At 38.3% G+C, this 24,376-nt stretch overlaps 1 protein-coding gene across 6 annotated transcripts in view; it reads right to left on the bottom strand.

Annotated features, from left to right (window-relative positions):
- VEPH1 (ventricular zone expressed PH domain containing 1) overlaps positions 1 to 24,376 on the bottom strand; it is a 222,043-nt gene that overhangs the window by 47,293 nt on the left and 150,374 nt on the right. For 5 of the 6 annotated variants that reach the window (XM_061194530.1, XM_061194533.1, XM_061194529.1 and 2 more), the window contains exons 10-11: positions 8,249 to 8,388; positions 5,854 to 5,988 (exon numbers count right to left, since the gene is read on the bottom strand). In XM_061194530.1, the coding sequence (XP_061050513.1) occupies positions 5,854 to 5,988; positions 8,249 to 8,388 (275 nt within the window). Of the gene's footprint in view, positions 1 to 2,865; positions 3,043 to 5,853; positions 5,989 to 8,248; positions 8,389 to 24,376 lie in introns of those variants that run through there. The other variant, XM_061194535.1, reaches the window with a different exon arrangement.

Genomic DNA, 24,376 nt, shown 5'->3' with positions numbered 1-24,376 from the left:
TGTCTGATATAAGAATTGCTACTCCAGCTTTCTTTTGATTTCCATTTGCATGGAATATCTTTTTCCATCCCCTCACTTTCAGTCTGTATGTGTCCCTAGGTCTGAAGTGGGTCTCTTGTAGACAGCATATATGTGGGTCTTGTTTTTGTATCCATTCAGCAAACCTGTGTCTTTTGGTTGGAGCATTTAATCCATTCACGTTTAAGGTAATTATTGATATGTATGTTCCTATGACCATTTTCTTAATTGTTTTGGGTTTGTTTTTGTAGGTCCTTTTCTTCTCTTGTATTTCTCACTTAGAGAAGTTCCTTTAGCATTTGTTGTAGAGCTGGTTTGGTGGTGCTGAATTCTCTTAGCTTTTGCTTGTCTGTAAAGCTGTTGATTTCTCCTTTGAATCTGAATGAGATCCTTGCTGGGTAGAGTAATCTTGGTTGTAGGTTCTTCCCTTTCATCACTTTAAGTATATCATGCCACTCCCTTCTGGCTTGTAGAGTTTCTGCTGAGAAACCAGCTGTTAATCTTATGGGAGTTCCCTTGTATGTTATTTGTCGTTTTTCCCTTGCTGCTTTCAATACTTTTTCTTTAATTTTTGCCAGTTTGATTACTATGTGTCTTGGCATGTTTCTCCTTGGGTTTATCCTGTATGGGACTCGCTGCGTTTCCTGGACTTGGGTGGCTATTTCCTTTCCCATGTTAGGGAAGTTTTTGACTATAATCTCTTCAAATGTTTTCTCGGGTCCTTTCTCTCTCTCTTCTCCTTCTGGGACCCCTATAATGCGAATGTTGTTGCGTTTAATGTTTTCCCAGAGGTCTCTTAGGCTGTCTTCATTTCTTTTCATTCTTTTTTCTTTAGTCTGTTCTGCAGCAGTGAATTCCACCATCGTGTCTTCCAGGTCACTTATCCGTTCTTCTGCCTCAGTTATTCTGCTATTGATTCCTTCTACTGTAGTTTTCATTTCAGTTATTGTGTTGTTCATCTCTGTTTGTTTGTTCTTTAATTCTTCTAGGTCTTTGTTAAACATTTCTTGCATCTTCTCGATCTTTGTCTCCATTCTTTTTCCGAGGTCCTGGATCATCTTCACTATCATTATTCTGAATTCTTTTTGTGGAAGGTTGCCTATCTCCACTTCATTTAGTTGTTTTTCTGGGGTTTTATCTTGTTCCTTCATCTGGTACATAGCCCTCTGCCTTTTCATCTTGTCTATCTTTCTTTGAACGTGGTTTTTGTTCCACAGGCTGCAGGATTGTAGCTCTTCTTGCTTCTGCTGTCTGCCCTCTGGTGGATGAGGCTATCTAAGAGGATTGTGCAAGTTTCCTGGTGGGAGGGACTGGTGGTGGGTAGAGCTGACTGTTGCTCTTGTGGGCAGAGCTCAGTAAAACTTTAATCCGCTTGACTGATGATGGGTGGGGCTGGGTTCCCTCCCTGTTGGTTGTTTGGCCTGAGGCAATCCAACACTGGAGCCTACCTGGGCTCTTTGGTGGGGCTAATGACGGACTCTGGGAGGGCTCACGCCAAGGAGTACTTCCCAGAACTTCTGCTGCCAGTGTCCTTGTCCCCACGGTGAGCCACAGCCACCCCCCGCCTCTGCAGGAGACCCTCCAACACTAGCAGGTAGATCTGGTTCAGTCTCCTATGGGGTCACTGCTCCTTCCCCTGGGTCCCGATGCGCACACTACTTTGTGTGTGCCCTCCCAGAGTGGAGTCTCTGTTTCTCCCAGTCCTGTCGAAGTCCTGCAATCAAATCCCACTAGACTTCAAAGTCTGATTCTCTAGGAATTCCTCCTCCCATTGCCGGACCCCCAGGTTGGGAAGCCTGACGTGGGGCTCAGAACCTTCACTCCAGTGGGTGGACTTCTGTGGTATAAGCGTTCTCCAGTCTGTGAGTCACCCACCCAGCAGTTATGGGATTTGATTTTACTGTGATTGCGCCCCTCCTACCATCTCATTGTGGCTTTTCCTTTGTCTTTGGATGTGGGGTATCTTTTTTGGTGTGTTCCAGAGTCTTCCTGTCGATGATTGTCCAGCACCTAGTTGTGATTCTGGTGTTCTCACAAGAGGGAGGGAAAGCACGTCTTTCTTCTCCGCCATCTTGGTTCAGGGCCCTTACACATATTTTAAATAACTTCTCCCAGGTTGTGCTTGCCTTTTAACTTTGTTGTGGTGTAATTTGTCATACAGAAATTTAAACTTTTTATGTACTCGAATCTATTCATATTTCCTTTATGATTTCTGTTCACTTATGTCTTAAATTCTTTCTTATCCTGAAGTCACAAAGACAACTATGGCTATTTTCTTCTAATTGTTGTAAAGTTTCATTGATTACATTTAGAGTTTTATCTGGAGTTAGTTTATTTATTATAGTGTCTAAGTGGGATCTAATTTTATCTTTTCCATCTGAAAAGTCACATGTCCCCCATACTATTTAAAAAATATTTTATTTTCTCCTCACTGATTGGAAATCTCCTTTCTATCATCTACCAAGTGTCCATATATGCTTGGAACTATCTCTGGACTCTTTATTCCTTATTAGTATAAATTTAGCCCTATAGCAATAATCACCTCCTCATCTTATTGTGCTTTTAGAATAAGTTTTTATTTCCTAGTAGAAAAATTTTCTCCTCTCTGTTCTTTTTCAGAACTGTTTTGGTTATTCTCAAATCTAGGATCACTTTGTCAAACTCTATGAAGAAATTCTGTTGCTATTATGATTGGAAATAAATTGTATTTATGATTTGAGAGAAAATTTCCATTTGTGTAATCAGTGTTTCTAGCCATGAGAAGGGCATATCTTTCCATTAATCCAGGTTTAAAAAAAATGTTTTTATTACTATTTAAAATTAAGAAAAGTAGTCAAGATAGGTAGGTTATATTCCCATAACAAACACCAAAACTTCTGTCTTTAACAAAACAGAAGATTGTTCCTTCATCATGCGAAGTGTGTGGTGGGTCCGGGTGGCTCTCCAGAGCAGCAGTCCTCTATGTGGTAGTTTGGGGTTCCAGGCTGTGTCCATCTTCTGGCAACTCAATATCAACATTTGCTTCTGCAGTTCCCATGGTAGGGGAAGAAAGGGAAGATGGAGAATGGAACACTGGCTTTGAAAAGCTTCTGCCTGGAGCGACACATATCCCTTCTCATATATAATTGGCTGAAGCAAGTCACATGACCAAGGCTTACTTCAAGAGGCAGGGAATTGTAATCTTACAAGCCAGAGTACAGAAAACCCAGATATATTGGTGGTGGTCCCGATGTCACCATGGTGTATGCTCGTGCTCTAGCTCTGCCACTGACTAGGTAGGTGACCTATGACAGGTCCCTATGCTTCCAATTTTAACATCTGGAAAGTGACAGGATTTATTTACTTATTCAATTGATACTCATCATTTATTGAGAGCCTACCATGTGCCAGGCACTGTGTGACCCTGGAAATATAATGGTAAACATAGTGCATCCCTTGCCCTCAAGCAGTTTACAATGTAATAGATACCTTACTGTTGATTTTCAGTTCTAAAATTCCAAGATTTTATTAAAAAGAATTCTCAATAACAAACTCTCCACAGCATTATATTCTAGAGACTTAGGCGTTTTTTCAGAAGCGTCTTCCTTTTTTGTATACCTGAATCCAGTTGGCTGCAGTATTAATTCTATCACAGCAACAGATACACACATGCCCATCATTTTCAAATCACTAGTGTATATACAGACTGGCACATATGGTGAAAAGAAGAAAGCAGACTTTGGACCATTCTCACAGCTATTGTGAATTTCATGGGAAGAACACTTCATAAAATAAAGAGAGTAGAAAATCAATTTGATTGAGAAATACCCAGGCCGATAAACTTTGTCACACAATGCACATTCCAGACATCAAAGTTTTTCTATTACTTATGAATAAACCAAATTATAAAGTTCTAAAAAATTATAAAACATTTTGGTTTGCAGTTAATTTTTCCCTAGAGGAATATTTATTGGTATGAAATAGAAGAAATATGAATAAGTATATTTGTGAGCATGCACAAAAGTGGTTTGCCAAGTTTTTGGGTTTTTTTTCAACCTCTTAGGACTTGAAGCAGTCTGCCGAGGTTTAATTTACATGTTCCCTCTAGTTAAACTACAGTTCACAATGAAACATTTATAAGAATTTGAGGCACTGTCTTTAAACATGATACAAAACTTTAAAATTTGCAGGAAATATGCAAAGAATTCCATTCTACTTTGCATTGATGCAACTATGGCATTTCCTTTATTCTTAATACTACATGTCTAATTCTTAAAGCAAAGCCAAAAAATAGTGATGCAGTAATTGGGTGTGGCTTCAGTGTCTTACAGACCATACTAACTAAACTTCTGATTAATCACACCCATTTCTCATCTTTTTACAATCCTTCAGCACTTAAGAGGTACTGAGTTTGTTTCACAATGTAACAGTTTTTGATTAATTTGCTAGTTGTTTGTACTTTGAGTTTATTTAATATTAGTATGTTTGTTCCCCTTCTCAATAGTAAAACAAGGACAAAGACCACAATCATATACTCTCAGAATCTCTGGTTTGATCAGTAAGCATCCAATGCTTATTACTGGGTTTTCTTGAAGGCAAAATAAGGATAATCAGGATCTCTGAGTATGAGAAGGACTTACAGAAGCTGTCAATTTACTAAGGAGAGATCAATAACCATTCTCTATTCTCATTATCCATGTTCTTCCCGAGTTATCCAATCTACTGTCATGACATCAAGTGCTATCTTTGACTCCCAAATCCATTATCTCCAGTCATGTCCTTCTTCCTGAGGTCCACAGTGGCAATTCAACCACCATCACCACCTGGTTATCTACACAAACCACTCACACTCAAAATATGTAAGCCAGAATGATTTATCTTCTTCCTCCACATCAGCTTCCTTTGTGGTCTCTCTTTTTCAAGATGGTGCCATCATCCATTGGCCACACAATGCACCTGGAGTCATCCTTGGTTCTTTCAAATTCCTTATCAGGCACCAAGTCCTGTTGATTCTGTTTCTTTAATGGCTCTTGAATCCATCCTCTTCCTACAACTTCCAACTTTAGTTCAGGCCTTCATTTCCTACCTGACTACAGTAGTTGCTTCCTTTGTAGTCTTCCTGTCTCCAGTCAGGCTTCCTCTAATCATTCTCCCCGTACCCAGGCCTGTGACCTTTCTCATGGGCAGATCTGATCACGGCAGTGAACGTCCACTTCTGGTTACACTCTGTTGACTGGATAGGCGTAGTTCCACATTCTAGTCCTTTCCCAGTTCAAGGGCCTGCTCAGGAGGTCTCAGCCAACTGTGTCCTGAGAGTGATGCCCCTGTTTCCACACTCCTAAAATGCTCTGCCTCACATCATCCTTGTCTGCCTCAACAGAGCTCTTTCCCACCCTGACCTTCCTGTTCACCTTGTCTTCCTTTTCTAGCTTTGTGGTGACAGCAGAGGGCAAGGTGATGAGAGGAAGTATGGACGGATGAAATGAAAAGCACCAAAGAACCTGGAGCTTGATTCCCCAGTGCTCTTTCCTTGAGTTGTCTGTCTTCTTTTGTAAAATGTTTTCTATTCCATACCATGTGTGTAGTTTTTGTGTGGCTCTGAGTGCGCAGTATTATGTCAGTCTGGGAGCCTCAAAGGGCAGTGACCTTGTCTACTGATATCACTAGGTCCTGAGTCCACTATAGCAAGACATAGTGGACTATGTGACTAAGTAAATCATTACTTAGTGTTTTCTAATAATAAAAGAAAATAAAGGAATGAAGGGAAAAAACTGAACTATCAAGAAAAGGCAAACTGTTTCAAGCTAATCTTGAATCTTGGTTTAAAATAACGTGTCCAAGGAAAAAAGCATTTACCTTCTGCTGTGGGAATGTGGACTCCATCATGGCTGTTTCAAAGCTGTGAGCACCCTCTGCCTGGGTCTTCTCCCACAGAGCTCTGAGAAATTGCACAGAACGGCTCTGTATGGACAGGGGCTCAGGAAACAGGCTCTGAAAGGGCATTAATGACAGAAACGTGACATGTTATCTCTTGTCCTAACAGTATTGTTTGATTGACTGCAAAGCACTATTAGGCTTGGTCTGAACTTAAAAATGGTTTAAATTTAAATAAAGCTACAGGGAAATCTGTCTTGAAGATCAAACATATGGTACATTGCATGTTTTTTATTTCTTAACAGAAAATTTAACTTAAATGGGATTTTTAAGACAGTTGATATTGATCTCTTTAAATACGCCTAACCTTTGTAATGTAGTATTTACTGCAATCATTTCTCAAGCATGTTACTTAATTGGAAAATGGTTAATATTAATATATATATTTATTTTTCAAAGATCTGAGAATTAAGGTATAAAATTAAAACAAATATCAAGAGAGTACAAATAGAGTACAAATATCAAGTTTATTTATACAGAGTAAATCATGAAGAATAGACATTAAATAACCAAGAGTCCATTATTCAATTGCTCAGATGTGAACAGTATGAGTTGGGGGGTTGGGGAAACACAAACATTTTCGGTTATAAAATGTGTAATGGCTGAATATTCTTAGAGCTTTAAGATATTCTCAGTTTGGGAAAATTAGATTGTTTATGTAAAAAAAGAATCACATTTACATATATATCATTCAAGCCAATGAAAATAAAATTTTTTTTAACATCTTTATTGGAGTATAATTGCTTTACAATGGTGTGTTAGTCTCTGCTTTATAACAAAGTGAATCAGCTATACATATACATATATCCCCATATCTCATCCTTCTTGTGTCTCCCTCCCTCCCTCCCTATCCCACCCCTCTAGGTGGTCACAAAGCACTGAGCTGATCTTCCTGTGCTATGCGGCTGCTTCCCACTAGCTATCTATTTTACGTTTGGTAGTGTATATATGTCCATGTCACTCTCTTACTTCATCCCAGCTTACCCTTCCCCCTCCCCATATCCTCAAGTCCATTCTCTACGTCTGTGTCTTTATTCCTCTCCTGCCCCTAGGTTCTAAAATTTTCAAAGGGAGATTTAAACTGTTTGTATGTTTACTAACCAATTATGTGTTTAACAGTTATTTACATGTTGTGATGTTATATCTATGAATGTGAGAAGTGTCTCAATTCAAGGGAACAATTTTATAAAAACATATAGAACATAAAAGGCACAAAATTATATACACACACACATAAAATACCATATATATTATCTTTTATATGTGAGGTATAATAAAATAATGATTTTGCCTTATAAAATCCCATTTTCTATGTCAATGACTGTCCAAACATTGACTTATAAGACTCTCTAGGTGGTCTTTGTGTACAAAGTTTCTATTTAGTAAGTGAATAACAATTTTTTTTTCCAGAAAAATCTTATTGTTATCCTCAAGATGAGCTGCTTCTTATACTGAGTGGGAAAAGGCGGAGTATCTTATACCCTGAGTAAGTTGCCCACAGATTTAAAAAGGTTAAGAGCAGTAACAGGTTGATTGTGAAACCCAAAATGTGGACACATGCTTTGCTGAGCACCTGAAACTATCACAACGTTGTTAATCAGCTATACTCCAATATAAAATAAAAAGTTAAAAAAAATGTGGACACATCTGGGAATTTCTTGATTATTATCAGAAACTTATACAGCATATGACCTTTCACTTAAAGAAGAGCAGGGCCTGATTTAATTAATCACCATTCCAAAGAGGTCCATTTAGACTGGAACCTGTTAATTTGAGAACTGCATGAAGGCGTAAACTGACAGAGAAGGGGAAGAGTCTGGCCCAGCATACAAGGCTAGCATTGGGTTTGTAACTATCAAGTCAAAGATTTGATTTTTATTTACCCCAAAGTCAGGCTTCATCCAGACCACATAATATCAAAGGCGTGGAAGAAGAAAGGAAACATTATAGTAAAAAGAACAAAGAAGAAAAGCAGCATAAACATACGTTTTTTGGTGAGTTTGCTCAAAGAGAAAAACAAAGAATCAGACTAAGTCAATAAAATAAGACTGAAGGGGCAGAAATAAAATCAAGTTTTCTTGGTTTGTTTTCAGAAAACTGACAACTGTTAAGAACAAAGCCAAAGATGAAACCAATTACAAAATCACTGATGAAAACCATTTGAAAAACATTAGTAAAGTAGAAGAAGAATAAGGTCATTATTTCAAGAAAAGGAAGAAAACTCAATGCTGTTTTTTATATTCATATACAATTTGATTCACATCAAAATGTGAGCTGTTCTCATCAAGGAGCCATGATGAATGTGAATTATACACACCTGCTGAAATAGGAACATGATCTGGATCCACGGCTGAGGTTCTTGGCTGATGAGAATAAAACTGGATTTACTGTAGAGGCAATAATGACCCTTTAGGGAGCAAGTGAAGAACAGCTTTGCTACACAACTTCTAACAGAATCTAGAAACAAATACACATAGCATTAAACATTAGATTCTTCCCAGAGTTACACCTTATACTTCAACATACAAACATCTTTAGAAATACATTCTTTAGTTTTCAGTCTGTGAGCTGATAACTTCAAACAACTATGGATTTGGGAGTAGATCCATTTCATGGAATGTAGACTTAAATGTAGCTGCTTTAAGCAAGTTGTATTCTATTCCTCTTTATTTTTGATTAACAATGGATGAGAAGTCTCCAAGCAACTTGCATGGGAGGAAAAAACCTCTTACCAATAGAAAGGGAGATAGGTGTCATTTCCATATGATTGGGAACTTTGAAATAACCTGGGAAGCATAAACAAATGGGTGAAGGAAACCGAGGCATTTTCTGGGCAGTGATGGTGTGCCATGACCAGGGGCACTGTTCTCTTGGTTGTACAGAGGCCACAGAAACAACCCCCAGAATAACTCTGGGAGGGGGTGGCTTCCTGTGAACTGTCCTGGTTCAAAAAGGTTATTTCATCTTGAAGAGCCTCAGTAGGGAAACTTAAAGAGATCATCCTTTAGGAACAAGAAAGTGGGGGAGCATGGTGGTGGTGGCATAGAGCAGAGATGGTGAGGAGCCATGTTTAGGAGCCATTTAATTTTTACAACCCTACAAGATGGGTGTTACTGTTTCTATTTTAAGTATGAGGAAACTTAGCCCATTAAAGGGTCAGCTTAGTGAACCACTGTGACTGCCTTGTTCACCACTATGACCTTGGCACATGGCACACAAGAGATGCTCTAAAGAGAGTGTCTGGAGAGATGAATGATGCTCAAGGATCCAGAAAATATTGCTCAAGTTTGCCCTATCTGTGGCAGAACCAGGATTCGAACTCAGCCAAACTGTTGCCACGTTGGGATGCTTTAGGCTCTACCATACTGGGAATTTTTAAATCTGTAGAGTCATATCGATAGCTCATGGGGTATTTATTGTTTCAGAATTAATCTGACATGTTAAATGAAATATTTTGAAAATAAATAGATTAATTATGCCCTACTATTAAAAATGGAAATGGACTAGAGTTTATTAAAAGCTGATGGGAACCCTAATAAGGTGGTAGAGTCAGTCCCAACCCATGAGAGTGCATGGGGTTCCCTAGAGAATTGTGGGGAGGGGGGAAGCTTATCTGTGCACCATCAGGGCTCAGGTGTGAAGGAATAACAGGCTTTTGGGAAAGAGTTTGGAAGAGTTAAGGGAGGGTGGCCAATGATAGATTAGAGAAGACGACATTGGAAACAAAACAATAAAGCCACAGGGCAATTTAGAAACATATTTAGAAATCTTAATAAATAATAGCTCTCTGTGTGATTCTGAACCATTGGTATAAAAGAGGACTAGTTTTCATGATGTTAGTTGTTTGGGGGAAATTTAAGCATTCAAAATCTTGTATGAAATCAGAAATCATTTCTGCATTCTGTGGGTGAGTGGATCATGAGATATAAAGAGTGCTTGAAAGTTCAGTGGAAAAGACCAGGAGGCCTGCCACTGACAGGGGAAAGACTTCATAGAATAGAATAGAGCACAATATCCACTTAAAATTGCCCTATCAGAAACTGTTTGAAAATGGTAATTAAAAATATTTTTTTGGCATTGAAAAATGGAATTTAAATTAATCAATACTAGAGAAGGCAGAAACCAAGAATTCCATAAGAGCGCATACAAAAAAATGGTTCTATTGGAAATCAGTCTAGCTGTAATGTATACATTGAGACAGCACGTTGTTCTGCTTTAACAGAAAGTTTCAAAAGGGAAAAAGATCGTTTGTAAGAACCTGTGCAGTAGCTTGACAGTCCAAGTTGGACCTCAGGCCTCTGCCACGAAAAAAACATTTTTATCTTTTTCCTTCCCCTAAATTACTGCTCGTTCATGTTTTCTTTTGAAAATGAACATTGATTCAATTTATTTTACTTGCCCTGAGCCTACCAGCTTTCTATACACAAACCACAGGGGTCCCAGATCACGGAAAATGGGCAAAGCGGTAGAAGAAAGAGACACCTTTACCTAGAAGCATATATACCGGTGATAAAAACACATCAGTTCTGTGATATAAGGCTTCTGTTAATGCTTTCAGTAAACTGAATCTGTTTCAATATTTTTCTCCCCATTTTTTTTTTTTTCTGAGCTTTGCTGGATTAGGAAGTTTTTTCAACATTAACATTTAGTTGTTAATTTTTCTCTGTAATTTTCTCCCTCCTGTTCATTCCATGGTATTGAATGGTGGGCATGCAATAAATGGTGTTGGATGAATGAATGGGTGTCAGACACTGTGCAGAGACCAAGAGGAGCCATGATTCTGACCTTGCTCTTAGGAAGTTTACAGCCAAATGGGAGAAACACCTACAAACAACAGTTGTAAATTAAGTCCACAGGATAATGGAGGGACACACAGTACCGACCACTCACAGCAATGAGCAGCTATCATCCTTGGGGAACCAGGCGAGGCTTCCTGGTGGAGGAAATATTTGAGGTGACCTTGAAAGCTAACCAAGATTTTGAACTTAGAAAAAATGTGAGAGAGACAAGCATTTTAAGAGTAGGGAACACCCTGAAAAAATCGCATAAGGCATGAATATTCAAGGTAATTCCGGGTAGTAAGGTTAGTGTATCTGGGTTATTAAGATATTTTTTATTTATACAATTGATGCCCAAACTGTTATTTATTTTTCTAGATTAAATGTTGAAAAGAGAGGAGGTCATGCTTTGCTAAATATAGAATGCTTCTCATATTCCACCAAATCTGATTGTTATTTCTTTACTTTTGGTAGATTGTGGCTTATTTTTGTAAAAAAAAAATCAAAGGATTTGGTTTGGTCTTTAAAAATACTGAAGTTAACATGAGCAGCAAGAATTGTATAATATAATGTGTTGTAAGTTGAAATACCCAAAATATACACATTACACACATGGATAAATTTAAAGACATGACACAAAATAAAAGAGCATTTGATCTTTTTTTTAAGTCAAAGTATTTAAGGATCATTTTGGAATTCTTTTCTTCCTCTCACACTTTTCTCCCACAGTTCATATGCTTTTATTCCTACACTGCATTCATTGTACTGTATTAAAATTTTGTTAGCATTTTTTTTTTTTTGCTTTGGTTCTTTTATTTTTTATAAATTTATTTATTTATTTATTTATTTTTGGCATTGGGTCTTTGTTGCTGCACGTGGGCCTTTTTTTTTTTCTAGTTGCAGCGAGCAGGGGCTTCTCTTCATTGTGGTGCACAGGCTTCTCATTGCAGTGGCTTCTCTTGTTGCGGTGCATGGGCTCTAGGTGCATGGGCTTCAGTAGCTGTGGCACATGGGCTCAGTAGTTGTGGCTCGCAGGCTCTAGAGCACAGGCTCAGTAGTTGTGGCACATGGGCTTAGTTGCTCCGCAGCATGTGGGATCTTCCCGGACCAGGGCTCCTCCATGTCCCCTGCATTTGGCAGGTGGATTCTTAACCACTGTGCCACCAGGGAAGTCCTATGTTAGTATTCTTAAACAAACTTTTGCTTTAGAATACTTTTAGATTTACAGAAAAATTACATATATGTAATTATAATATATAAATGTATAATTATTATATATTTACATATTGTATATAATTACAATATAGAGAGAGTTCCCTACATACTATAACCCAGTTTCCCCTCTTATTAACATCTTATGTTGCTATGAGGGACTTTCCTGGTGGCACAGTGGTTAAGAATCCACCTGCCAAAGCTGGGGACACGGGTTCAATCCCTGGTCCTGGAAGATCCCACATGCCGCGAAGCAACTAAGCCCATGTGCCACAACTACTGGGTCTGCGCCCTAGAGCCCGCATGCCACAACTACTGAGCCCGCGTGCTGCAACTACTGAAGCCCGTGCGCCTAGAGCCCAGGCTCCACAGCAAGAGAAGCCACCACAATGAGAAGCCCGCACACTGCAACGAAGAGTAGCCCCCGCTCGCCACAACTAGAGAAAGCCCACGCGCAGCAATGAAGACCCAACGCAGCCAAAAAAAAAAAAAGAGTTGGTATGTACATTTGTTACAAGTAATGAACCAATATTGACATGTTATTATAAACTTAAGTCCATAGTTTATTCAGATTTCCTTAGTTTATACTTAGTGTCTTTTTTCTGTTCCAGGATCCCATTCAGGACACTACACAACATTTACTCACTACGTCTCCTTAGGCTCCTCTTGGCTGTGACAATTTCTCAGACTTTCCTTGTTTTTGATGATCTTCACAGTTTTGAAACATTTTGTAAAATGTTTCTCAGTTGGGATTTGTCTGTTTTTCTCATGAATAGACTGAGATTTCGAATTTGGGGGAGGAAAATCACAGAGATAAAGTGCCATTTTCCTCATATCATATGGAGAGTACATTTGATCTACATGACTTATGACTATTGATGTTGACCTTGAACATCTGGCTGAGGTAGTGTTCACCAGATTTCTCCACTGTAAAGTTACTCTTTTCCCCCCCACTTTCCATACTGTCCTCTTTGAAAAGAAGTCACAATGTGCAACCCATACTTAAAGAGTGGGGAGTTAGCTTCATCTCCTGAGGGCAGAACAGCTGCATAAATTACGTGGAATTCTTCTGCACAAATTTGTCTCTTCCTCTTCTAGTTATTACATTCAAATTATTTGGCCAATTATTCTATCAGTATGTACTCACAGATATTTATTTTATAATTCAATATTATTTTGTTGCTCTAACTGTTCCAGCTTTGGACACAGGGAGCTCTTTCAGTTGGTTCCTGTGTCCATTTGATGTGCTGTCATCATTGTGTGTGTGGTTTTTTATTTGTTTGTTTATCACTTCCTTACTTACATCTCACATACAAGATACTCCAGGCTCACCTTGTATGTTTCCTGCCCTGTCTTAGAATCAGCTGTTTCTCCAAGGACTTCTGGTTCCTTTCACTGGAGAACTGTGTTAGAAACTAAGAGCTAGGTACTAGGTATGCTCGCTGCTACTTGGGTGTCATTGTTCCTTGGCCCCCTAAGGTGACAAAGCAGGGAAATTATTTGTGTATATGTACACATATCTGTTTATAAGTATTTCTATATGCAACCATCTGTATCTATATTAAGCTAAACATGAGTTCATACCCATGGTTTCAATTCTAATTCATTACCACATGGATCATTTTAGCCTCCACTCCTTGCTTACCTGTAAACTCCCACTTCAACAGTGAGGAGCCTGAGTCACACTCTGTTAGTGTTTTTATCTCTGCCCACTATAAAAGGCAGAGTTCTTTTCCTCTCCCTTTCGCTCTCTTTCCCTCCTCTCCTTCCCTTCCACCCTCCTCTCTTTCTCTCTTAAAAATCTTAGTGTATTTTGTACCCACCATAGTACCTGGCATAAAGAAGCCTACCTCAAAACATAATAATGATATTTTATTATACTCTTTCTGATTCCTTCTGGAGCAACAATGATAAAACCAGTAGGATATTCCCATGAAAATAATGAGAAATTATAATAGTAATAATACAATACTAATTTTCATGTTGAAATTTTACCTTACATTTAACTAAACATTCCACATTGTCACATCTGGCATGAAAGATATAGCTATTTGTTTATTTATTTTTATTTTTTAGTTGCATCCGGTCTTAGTTGCAGCATGTAGGATCTTTTGTTGTGGCACGAGGGCTTCTCTCTAGTTGTAGTGCACAGGCTTCTCTCTAGTTGTGGCATGTGGGTTTTCTCCCTACAGAGCCTATGGGCTCTGTAGCTTGTGGCACATGGGCTCTCTAGTTGAGGCGTGCAGGCTCAGTAGTTGCAGCACGCAGGCTTAGTTGTCCTGCAGCATGTGAGATCTTAGTTTCCCGACCAGAGATCAAACCCACGTCCCCTTCATTGGAAGGTGGATTCTTTACCACTGGACCACCAGGGAAGTCCTGAGATATAGCTATTTGTTAATGTGAACGTTCTTCCTTAGCTTAGCCACTTGTATTTTAGCTATACTTCAGATGCTAGTAATCTTGTTATGATCTTGGTAAAGAAACACTTCTTTATTCATTTTATGGTTGTAAAATATTAATGTAAAAAAAGTTAGAAATCTAGAAAGTCTACCAATTAACATTCTAGAAAACATTTTAAAATTAGAAATAGTACTAAATGATATCATAATGTTTCAGAAGTGGGATATAGTCTACAGCCATACCACTCTGAAAGCACCCTATCTCGTCAGAAAGGAGTTATAATTTATAATAATATTTTAAAAGTCTAGTGGAAATTCAAAAAGCAATACTCATAGCAGACAAAATAGACTTTAAAATAAAGGCTATTATAAGAGACAAGGAAGGACACTACATAATGATCAAGGGATCAATCCAAGAAGAAGATATAACAATTGTAAATATCTATGCACCCAACATAGGAGCACCTCAATACATAAGGCAAATGCTAACAGCCATAAAAGGGGAAATCGACAGTAACACAAAATAGTACGGGACTTTAACAACCCACTTACACCAATGGACAGATCATCCAAACAGAAAATTAATAAGGAAACACAAGCTTTAAACACATTAGACCAAATGGACTTAATTGATATTTATAGGACATTCCATTCAAAAACAACAGAATACACTTTCTTCTCAAGTGCAAATAGAACACTCTCCAAGACAGATCACATCTTGGGTCACAAATCAAGCCTCAGTAAATTTAAGAAAATTGAAATCGTATTGAGCATCTTTTCTGACCACAACGCTATGAGACTAGATATCAATTACAGGAAAAAAACCTGTAAAAAACACAAACACATGGAGGCTAAACAGTATGCTACTAAACCACCAAGAGATCACTGAAGAAATCAAAGAGGAAATAAAAAAATACCTAGAAACAAATGACAATGAAAACACGACGACCCAAAACCTATGGGATGCAGCAAAAGCAGTCCTAAGAAGGAAGTTTACAGCAATACAATTCTACCTCAAGAAACAAGGAAAATCTCAAATAAACAACCTAAGCTTACACCTGAAGCAATTAGAGAAAGAAGAACAAAAAACCCTCAAAGTTAGCAGAAGGAAAGAAATCATAAAGATCAGAGCAGAAATAAATGAAAAAGAAATGAAGGAGGGCTTCCCTGGTGGCACAGTGCCAATGCAGGGGACATGGGTTCGAACTTTGGTCCAGGAAGATCTCATATGCCGTGGATCATCTAAGCCCGTGAGCCACAACTACCAAGCCCATGCACCGCAACTACTAAAGCCCACGCACCTAGAGCCCGTGCTCCACAACAAGAGAAGTCACCGCAATGAGAAGCCAGCGCACCGCAACGAAGAGTAGCCCCCACTCGCCACAATTGGAGGAAGCCCGCGTGCAGCAACAAAGACCCAATGCAGCCAAAAATAAATAAATAAATAAATTTAAAAAAAAAAGAAATGAAGGAAACAAAAGCAAAAATCAATAAAACTAAAAGCTGGTTCTTTGAGAAGATAAACAAAACTGACAAACCATTAGCCAGACTCATCAGGAAAAAAAGGGAGAAGACTCAGATCAACAGAATTAGAAACAAAAAAGGAGAAGTAAAAACTGACACCGCAGAAATACAAAGGATCATGAGAGACTACTACAAGCAACTATATGCCAATAAAATGGACAACCTGGAAGAAATGGACAAGTTCTTAGAAATGTACAACCTTCAAAGACTGAACTAGGAAGAAATAGAAAATATGAACAGACCAATCACAAGCACTGAAATTGAAACTGTGATTAAAAATCTTCCAACAAACAAAAGCCCAGGGCCCGAAGGCTTCACAGGCGAATTCTATCAAACATTTAGAGAAGAGCTAACACCTATCCTTCTCAAACTCTTCCAAAATATAGCAGAGGGAGGAACACTCCCGAACTCATTTTATGAGGCCATCACCCTGATACCAAACCCAGACAAAGATGTCACCAAAAAGAAAATTACAGGCCAATATCACTGATGAACATAGATGCAAAAATACTCAACAAAATACTAGCAAACAGAATCCAACAGCACATTAAAAGGGTCATGCACCATGAACAAGTGGGGTTTATCCCAGGAATGCAAGCATTCTTCAACATATGCAAATCAATCAATGTGATACACCGTATTAACAAACTGAAGAATAAAAACCATATGATCATCTCAGTAGATGCAGAAAAAGCTTTTGACAAAATTCAACACCCATTTATGATGAAAACCTCCAGAAAGTAGGCATAGAGGGAACTTACCTCAACATAATAAAGGCCATATATGACAAACCCACGGCCAACATTGTTCTCAATGGTGAAAAACTGAAACCATTTCCACTAAGATCAGGAACAAGACAAGGGCGTCCACTCTCACCACTATTATTAAACATAGTTTTGGAAGTTTTAGCCATGGCAATCAGAGAAGAAAAAGAAATGAAAGGAATCCAATTTGGAAAAGGAGAAGTAAAACTGTCACTGTTTGCAGATGACATGATACTATACATAGAAAATCCTAAAGATGCCACCAGAAAACCACTTGAGCTAATCAATGAATTTGGTAAAGTAGCAGGATACAAAATTAATGCACAGAAATCTCTTGCATTCCTATACACTATCAATGGAAAATCAGAAAGAGAAATTAAGGAAACACTCCCATTTGCCATTGCAACAAAAAGAATAAAATACCTAGGAATAAACCTACCTAAGGAGGCAAAAGACCTGAATGCAGAAATCTATAAGACACTGATGAAAGAAATGAAAGATGATACAAACAGATGGAGAGATATACCATGTTCTTGGATTGGAAGAATCAACATTGCAAAAATGACTCTACTACCCAAAGCAATCTACAGATTCAATGCAATCCCTATCAAATTACCAATGGCATTTTTCACAGAACTAGAACAAAAAATTTTATCATTTGTATGGAAACAAAAAAGACCCCAAATAGCCAAAGCAATCTTGAGAAAGAAAAATGGAGCTGGAGGAATTAGGCTCCCTGACTTCAGACTATACTACAAAGCTACAGTAATCAAGACACTATGGTACTGGCACAAAAACAGAAACATAGATCAATGGAACAGGATAGAAAGCCCGAGATAAAACCACGCACATATGGTCACCTTATCTTTGACAAAGGAGGCAAGAATATACAATGGAGAAAAGACAGCCTCTTCAATAAGTGGTGCTGGGAAAACTGGACAGCTACATGTAAAAGAATGAAAGTAGAACACTTCTTAATACCATACACAAAAATAAACTCAAAATGGATTAAAGACCTAAATGTAAGGCCAGACACTGTAAAACTCTTAGAGGAAAATATAAGCAGAACACTCTATGACATAAATCACAGCAAGATCCTTTTTGACTCACCTCCTAGAGAAATTGAAATACACACAAAAATAAACAAATGGTACCTAATGAAACTTAAAAGCATTTGCAAAGCAAAGGAAACCATAAACAAGATGAAAAGACAGCCCTCAGAATGGGAGAAAATATTTGCAAACAAAGCAGCTGACAAAGGAGTAATCTCCAAAATATACAAGCAACTCATGCAGCTCAATATCAAAAAAACAAACAACCCAATCCAAAAATGGGCAGAAGACCTAAATAGACATTTTTCCATAGAAGACATACAGATAGCCAACAAACACATGAAAATATACTCAACATCACTAATCATTAGAGAAATGCAAATCAAAAGCACAATGAGGTATCACTTCACACCAGTCAGAATGGCCATCATCAAAAAATCTAGAAACAATAAATGCTGGAGAGGGTGTGGAGAAAAGGGAATCCTCCTGCACTGTTGGTGGGAATGTAAACTGATACAGCCACTATGGAGAACAGTACAGAGGTTCCTTAAAAAACTAAAAATAGAACTACCATATGACCCAGCAATCCCACTACTGGGCATATACCCTGAGAAAACCATAATTTAAAAAGATATATGTACCCACAATGTTCACTGCAGCACTATTTACAATAGCCAGGACATGGAAGCAACCTAAGTGTCCATCAACAGATGAATGGATAAAGATGATGTGGCACTTATATACAATGGAATATTACTCAGTCATAAAAAGGAATGAAACTGAGTTATTTGTAATGAGGTGGATGGATCTAGAGTCTGTCATACAGAGTGAAGTAAGTCAGAAAGAGAAAAACAAATACTGTATGCTAATACATATGTACGGATCTAAAAGAATGGTTCTGGGACTTCCCTGGTGGTGCAGTGGTTAAGAATATACCTGCCAATGCAGGGGACACGGGTTCGATCCTTGGTCTGGGAAGATCCCACATGCCGTGGAGCAACTAAGCCCTGGGCCACAACAACTGAGACTGTGCTTTAGAGCCCATGAGCCACAACTACTGAGCCCATGCACCACAACTACTGAAGCTCACACACCTAGAGCCCGTGCTCTGCAACAAGAGAAGCCACCACAATGAGAAGCCCATGCACTGCAACGAAGAGTAGCCCCCACTCGCCGCATCTAAAGAAAGCCCGCATGCAGCAGTGAAGACCCAACACAGCCAAAAATAAATAAAAACAAAAAAAAAACCCCGGTACTGATGAACCTAGTGGCAGGGCAGGAATAAAGACGCAGAGGTAGAGAATGGACTTGAGGACACAGCGGGGGATGGGGAAGTTGGGACAAAGTGAGAGAGTAGCATTGACATTGACATATATACTCTACCAATGTAAAATGGATGGCTTGTGGGAAGCAGCCACATAGCACAGGGAGATCAGCTCGATGCTTTGTGACCACCTAGAGGGGTGGGATAGGGAGTGTGGGAGGGAGGTTCAAGAGGGAGGGGATATGGGGATACGTATACATATAGCTGATTCACTTTGTTATACAGCAGAAACTAACACAACATTGTAAAGAAATTATACTCCAGTAAAGATGAAAAAAAAAAAGTCGAGTGGAAATTCGAAATCAAGCAAAACTATAATCAAAAATAAAAATGAGATTTTAGTTTGTGTGCGTTTGTGTGTGTGTCTGTGTGTGTGTGTACTACTTAAAATATTAGAGCAAGTTGATGTGTGGAATAACTAATATAAGTATTTACTTCTTTACCAATCACTCCATTAGAGGTTTTATATAATTATCATTTAATCCTCATAATTATCTATTATCTCTTTTCACTTAAGAGGTTAAAATGTCAGGGAGTTAAATGACTTAATCAAGTGAGATGCAGAGCCAGGATTGAGACCCAAGTTCATTAAAATGTAAGATCCATGTTTTGTTCACAAAGTGATAAGACCTCATGCTAAGTCATATTGTCTAATGACCTTGAACTTCCCCAGTTGAGCTATCTGTAGCTTCTGCAGGGACAGGATGGACAATCCAAAATAAATTGCCAGTACCTTTAACAAGACAACGTAAGTTGTTCAGGCTTAGAAATATAACCCAAGGCATTAATTTCTATGCAATTACTATATAGTCAACATAATTCTCTAACCTGGGGGTAAGACAAATCTTCTCATAAAATATAAAGAGCTGTGGCAAATCAATAAAGAGAAGCTCTTTAGAGGCCTATGTAAATGGGGAATAACTGATCTCTTTTATCCTCAAATGTGGTAGGAGGAAGTAGGAGAGGATGCTAAACTCAGACGGAATAATTAAGTAACTAGGCTTATAGTTCTTAGAGGTGGCGAAAGCTGTAGAATCAGGTGAAGGGGGACTGTGGTGGTAGTTGTGATGCCCTGTGATTCTCTGCTAACAGTTGATAAGTGTGACTATTTTTCTAAATATATTGGATCTCAGAAACACACCATTCTTTTTGGGAGATGAGACAAAACTCATCTTCCAGGGTGGTACTTATATCTAATCCATGCCATTATATAGTTTTTATTTAGAGATAAGTGCCTTTTAAGAATAAAAATAGAGTATGATTTCAAGTTTTTTATAGCTAGTAGAAATATCAAAGAGCTGGCTTTATTTTTTGGAAAAAGGAATAAGTTAGCTCTTTTGAATTCTTTACCAAACTTACACTTTGAAAGTTCTCTCCCAGCTAAATAAGGGTCAAATGAGTGTTTCTGGCTTGTTTCCCAGGTTTTTCAACTGAATCATTCTTCTCCATATCCGAACTGTATTTCTAGAATGATTTATAAAAACTCAAATACAGGAATATCTTTGCAGAAATTGCTAGGTTGAAAGTATTAGCACATTGAACATAACATAAATAAGAAACAAATTCAGAGAAGGCATTTGAAGAACTTGGCAGGAAGGGAGCTAATTTTCTTTGACTACTTACTTCGTACCTAGGTGTAAGTGTAACAGATTACATTGAACGCTTATGAAGTAGGTTTAGTTATCCCCACTTTATAGAGAAGGAAATCTCAAGGTCAAACTTCTAGGAGCTGGAATTTGAACCCAGGTTCCAAAGCCTGTTCTCTTTCCAGTATATTATCAAACGGCTTAGATAAAATAGAGGTAACAGAAGTACCTCAAAAAGGAAGTATGGTTCAATGGAAAAATCACTGGCCCAGGAGTCAGACAACCAGGGTCTTAGTGAGTAGACTCTTGTTATCTCTTCTCTCTGTCTTCTCACTTCTTATCTGTAAAAATGACGGCAGGCCAAAGCTGATCTAAACTGTAATTTAAAAAATTTTACATTTCTAATTGCTTATTATCTTTCTTTTTCTCCTAGGTTGTAAGCTCCATGAGGGTAAGGATTTTTTATTGTGGTAAAATAAATATAACATGAAATTTACCATTTTAACCATTTTTCGGTGTGCAGTTTAGTGGCATTTAAGTACATTCACATTGTTGTACAGTCATCACCACCATCTATCTCCAGAACATTTTCATCTTCCCCAACTGAAAATCTATACCCATTAAACTATACTTGTCCGTTTCCCTCTCCCCTCAAACTCAGGGAACCACTATTCTGTTTTCTGTCTCTATGAATTTGACTACTCTAAGTGCTTCACGTAAGTGGAATCATATATAAAGGATCATATTTACCTTTTGTGTCTGGCTTATTTAATATAGCGTAATGTCTTCAAGTTTCATATAATTTGTAGAATGCATCAGAATTTCATTCCTCTTTAAGGCTGAATAATTTTCCATCGTATGCATATAACACATTTTGTTTATCCAGTCATCATTCACCCGTCAATGGACATTTGGGTTGTTTCCACCTTTTGGCTATTGTGAATAATGTTATAAACATGGGTGTACAAATATCTCTTTTAGATCCTGATTTCAATTCTTTTGGATATATACCCAGAAGTGAGATTGTCGGGTCATACGGTAATTCTACGTTTAATTTTTTAGGAACTGCCATACTAGAATGTACTTTTTAGCTCAGAAATTCTATGATTCAATGAGGGCCTCTAGGGGCCCATGAAGAAATGTGTCTTTGATGACTGTCCAAAGCAGGGTTGGACATTTGCCCAGGGCTGCCAGGACTTACTCTCAGCACTCAATACAGGACAGATGGCAACAGGGTCTGTTGGAGTAGATTTCCCTCTCCTGTCCGACACTAGCCAGACAGGAACCACTGAAGCCATTTCTCCCATCTCCCAATTAACTCTCCTTTGATATATTTCAAAGACATGGAATTCAAAATACTGACCCTGAATGAATGAATAATACTGTCATTTAACTGTATAAATATCCTAAATTGGACAGAAAAAGAAAAGGAGGAAATGAAACCGGTAATTTGTCTGATGAGAACATTTCCAAAGTATTTTAAAAATCATGTTTTTGAAGTAAAACATAAATTAAAATTTTGGGAAAAAAATGTAGAACAAACTCATCACGTAAAAATACTCTCGCTTTTGCCTGAAAAAAAAACCAAAATGGAAGAAGACATCACAAGCCAGTGTGGACCACTTATCAAACTTTAATTCCATATGATTTGCAAAATATATTTTTATCTTAGACTGAAACTATACTCCCCTGTCACTACCCAATTCAAGTTTAGAAGTTTTGAACAGAATAACAATTATTCCACAACTTTGATGCAGGAAACAGAAGGAAAGAAATTCCAAAGTAAAAAAAATTAGATTCTCAAAAGTGAAGATGAATTTCTGAAATGACTGTTTGAAATAATATTGAAAATTTCTCAATGTCCGAAGACACTGCTTTAATCATCTTTGTATTTCCAGGGCTTGGTTCTACAGGATCTCAGAAATGAGTTGTTGAACTAATATGTGCTAAGGAAAGACTACCAAATTTCTCATTTGATAAAGAATCTAAGGCAGGAAGGTAACAGGAAAGAGGACTTTGTCTCACTTTCACTAAGTTCTGTTTATGATATTATTGCCTGAGAAATACATGATCCCTTCTCAGAAGCTGGCTGGTCACTGGCCATATCACATGCACGTGGGTGCAACGTCCCCACCCAGAGCAAAAGTACTATGCATGTTTTCCCGCTCATGGCAAAAATTCTAGCCAGTTGTCAAACAAGCATGACAGATGCTTTTGTTCTGAATCATCAGAATGAAATAAAATTCTTTTGCAAGGGATTGCCTTAATAATGCAAATTAAATTCAGAGACGTGAAGGGAAATTTGGTAATTTTATATTCAGAAATATACAAACCATAGGTGTAGAAAGTTCTATTTTGAAAAAAAGAAGTCAAAATTATGTATTGGTATATAAACCCATATATTTATATAAATGCATAGGAGAAAGGTCTGTAAAACTATACATCAACAATTGACAGTGATTATTTCTGGGTCGAGAAGTGGGATTAGGGTGGGGAGCAAACACTTTTTTACTCCATATACTTCTGTATTATTTTAATTCTTTCCCTATGGGTTTATATTCATGTATTATCTGTATAACTTAAAAAGAAAAAAATCCCATACAATGAAAAAGTTGATGTTAGTTAAAGGAGGTAATTTAAATGATGTCTCACAAAATTACCATGCAATGAGGCTAATAGTTATAGTTTTAAACGTTATTTTTCTCTTTTGCCTTCCTGAGTTCAAAAACTTTGCTCTAGGGTGGGCGTGGAGTGGCAATGGGGTAGACATTAGACTGTTATAAGAATACAAAGAGGAAGACTAAGGTAAGAAGGAATTCATTTTTTAACTGCCAAAATTGTATTATACAGCACAACACCTTGCAAGCAAAGCTTTTGTCTTGAGAAAGGATTTTCTAAATTTCTTTACCTCCCTTTAGTCTATCAACCCCTGAGCATGGAGAACTTCCATTAGAGACCTGTGGTGTGGAGGGGATGGCAGCTATATCAGTTCTACAGTTGGTAGGGAGAATATAACATAGAAGAAGTAAAAGAGAAGACTTTTCAGTTCTGGCAGGGCAGATTGTGGAGAGAAGGAGAGAAATAAGTGTGACGTCATCAGAAGTGGGCCCTGACTTCCTTATATTTGGACTTCAGCTTGGGGAAGGGGGAGTATATTAGATTAAGTATGGTAACATGGAGGGCAGTGGTGACCCTTAGGAAGGAGATCCACTCCTAGGTGGCTCTCTGCACCAGTACAGGGCAGCCAATTTAGTTAAAAGCACAGCTCGGAGGCAAGCAGAGGAGGTATAAGGCTCAGCTCCCATGGGCCACCCTTGTCCCTGTAATGGAGGGACAGGAGGAGGAAGAAGAAGCTGAGGTTCTTGCTGGACAGCTTTTCAGAGAAATCACTGTAGTGGGGAGGAGCTCTGTCCAGTATGCAGCAGAGAGAACCGACCCAGCTAGGCTTCAGAGGGGGCCACAGCACCAGTGGGTGCTGAGTTGCAGTCAGATTGCCAGGTAAGAGCTATGCACACAGTGCCTGGAAAATAAGCAACATCACCCTTAACTTTAGCTGAGAGGGTGATAAGCAAGCAAAGGACATTATCCCTTAGGCAAGAAGACACTCCCTCTCACCCCGCTACCCCCATGCATGATGCTTTTCCACAACCACAAGGAAACAGAACCCACTTCCTCATGCCCCCAAATGCCGCCTTAGAGAGATAAGCATGGGAGGGGGTAAGAGGAAGAAACTTTTTATTCAAATGAGAGGTTGTTTCCTAAACGTACTACTCAAATGATCAGATGGGATTAAATTTAAATAAGGA

This window comes from Eubalaena glacialis, chromosome 6, assembly GCF_028564815.1.
Source record: "Eubalaena glacialis isolate mEubGla1 chromosome 6, mEubGla1.1.hap2.+ XY, whole genome shotgun sequence".
Classification (NCBI taxonomy): domain Eukaryota; kingdom Metazoa; phylum Chordata; class Mammalia; order Artiodactyla; family Balaenidae; genus Eubalaena; species Eubalaena glacialis.
The sequence above is the reverse complement of the archived record's forward strand: the minus strand, read 5'-3'. Positions and strand labels throughout refer to the sequence as shown.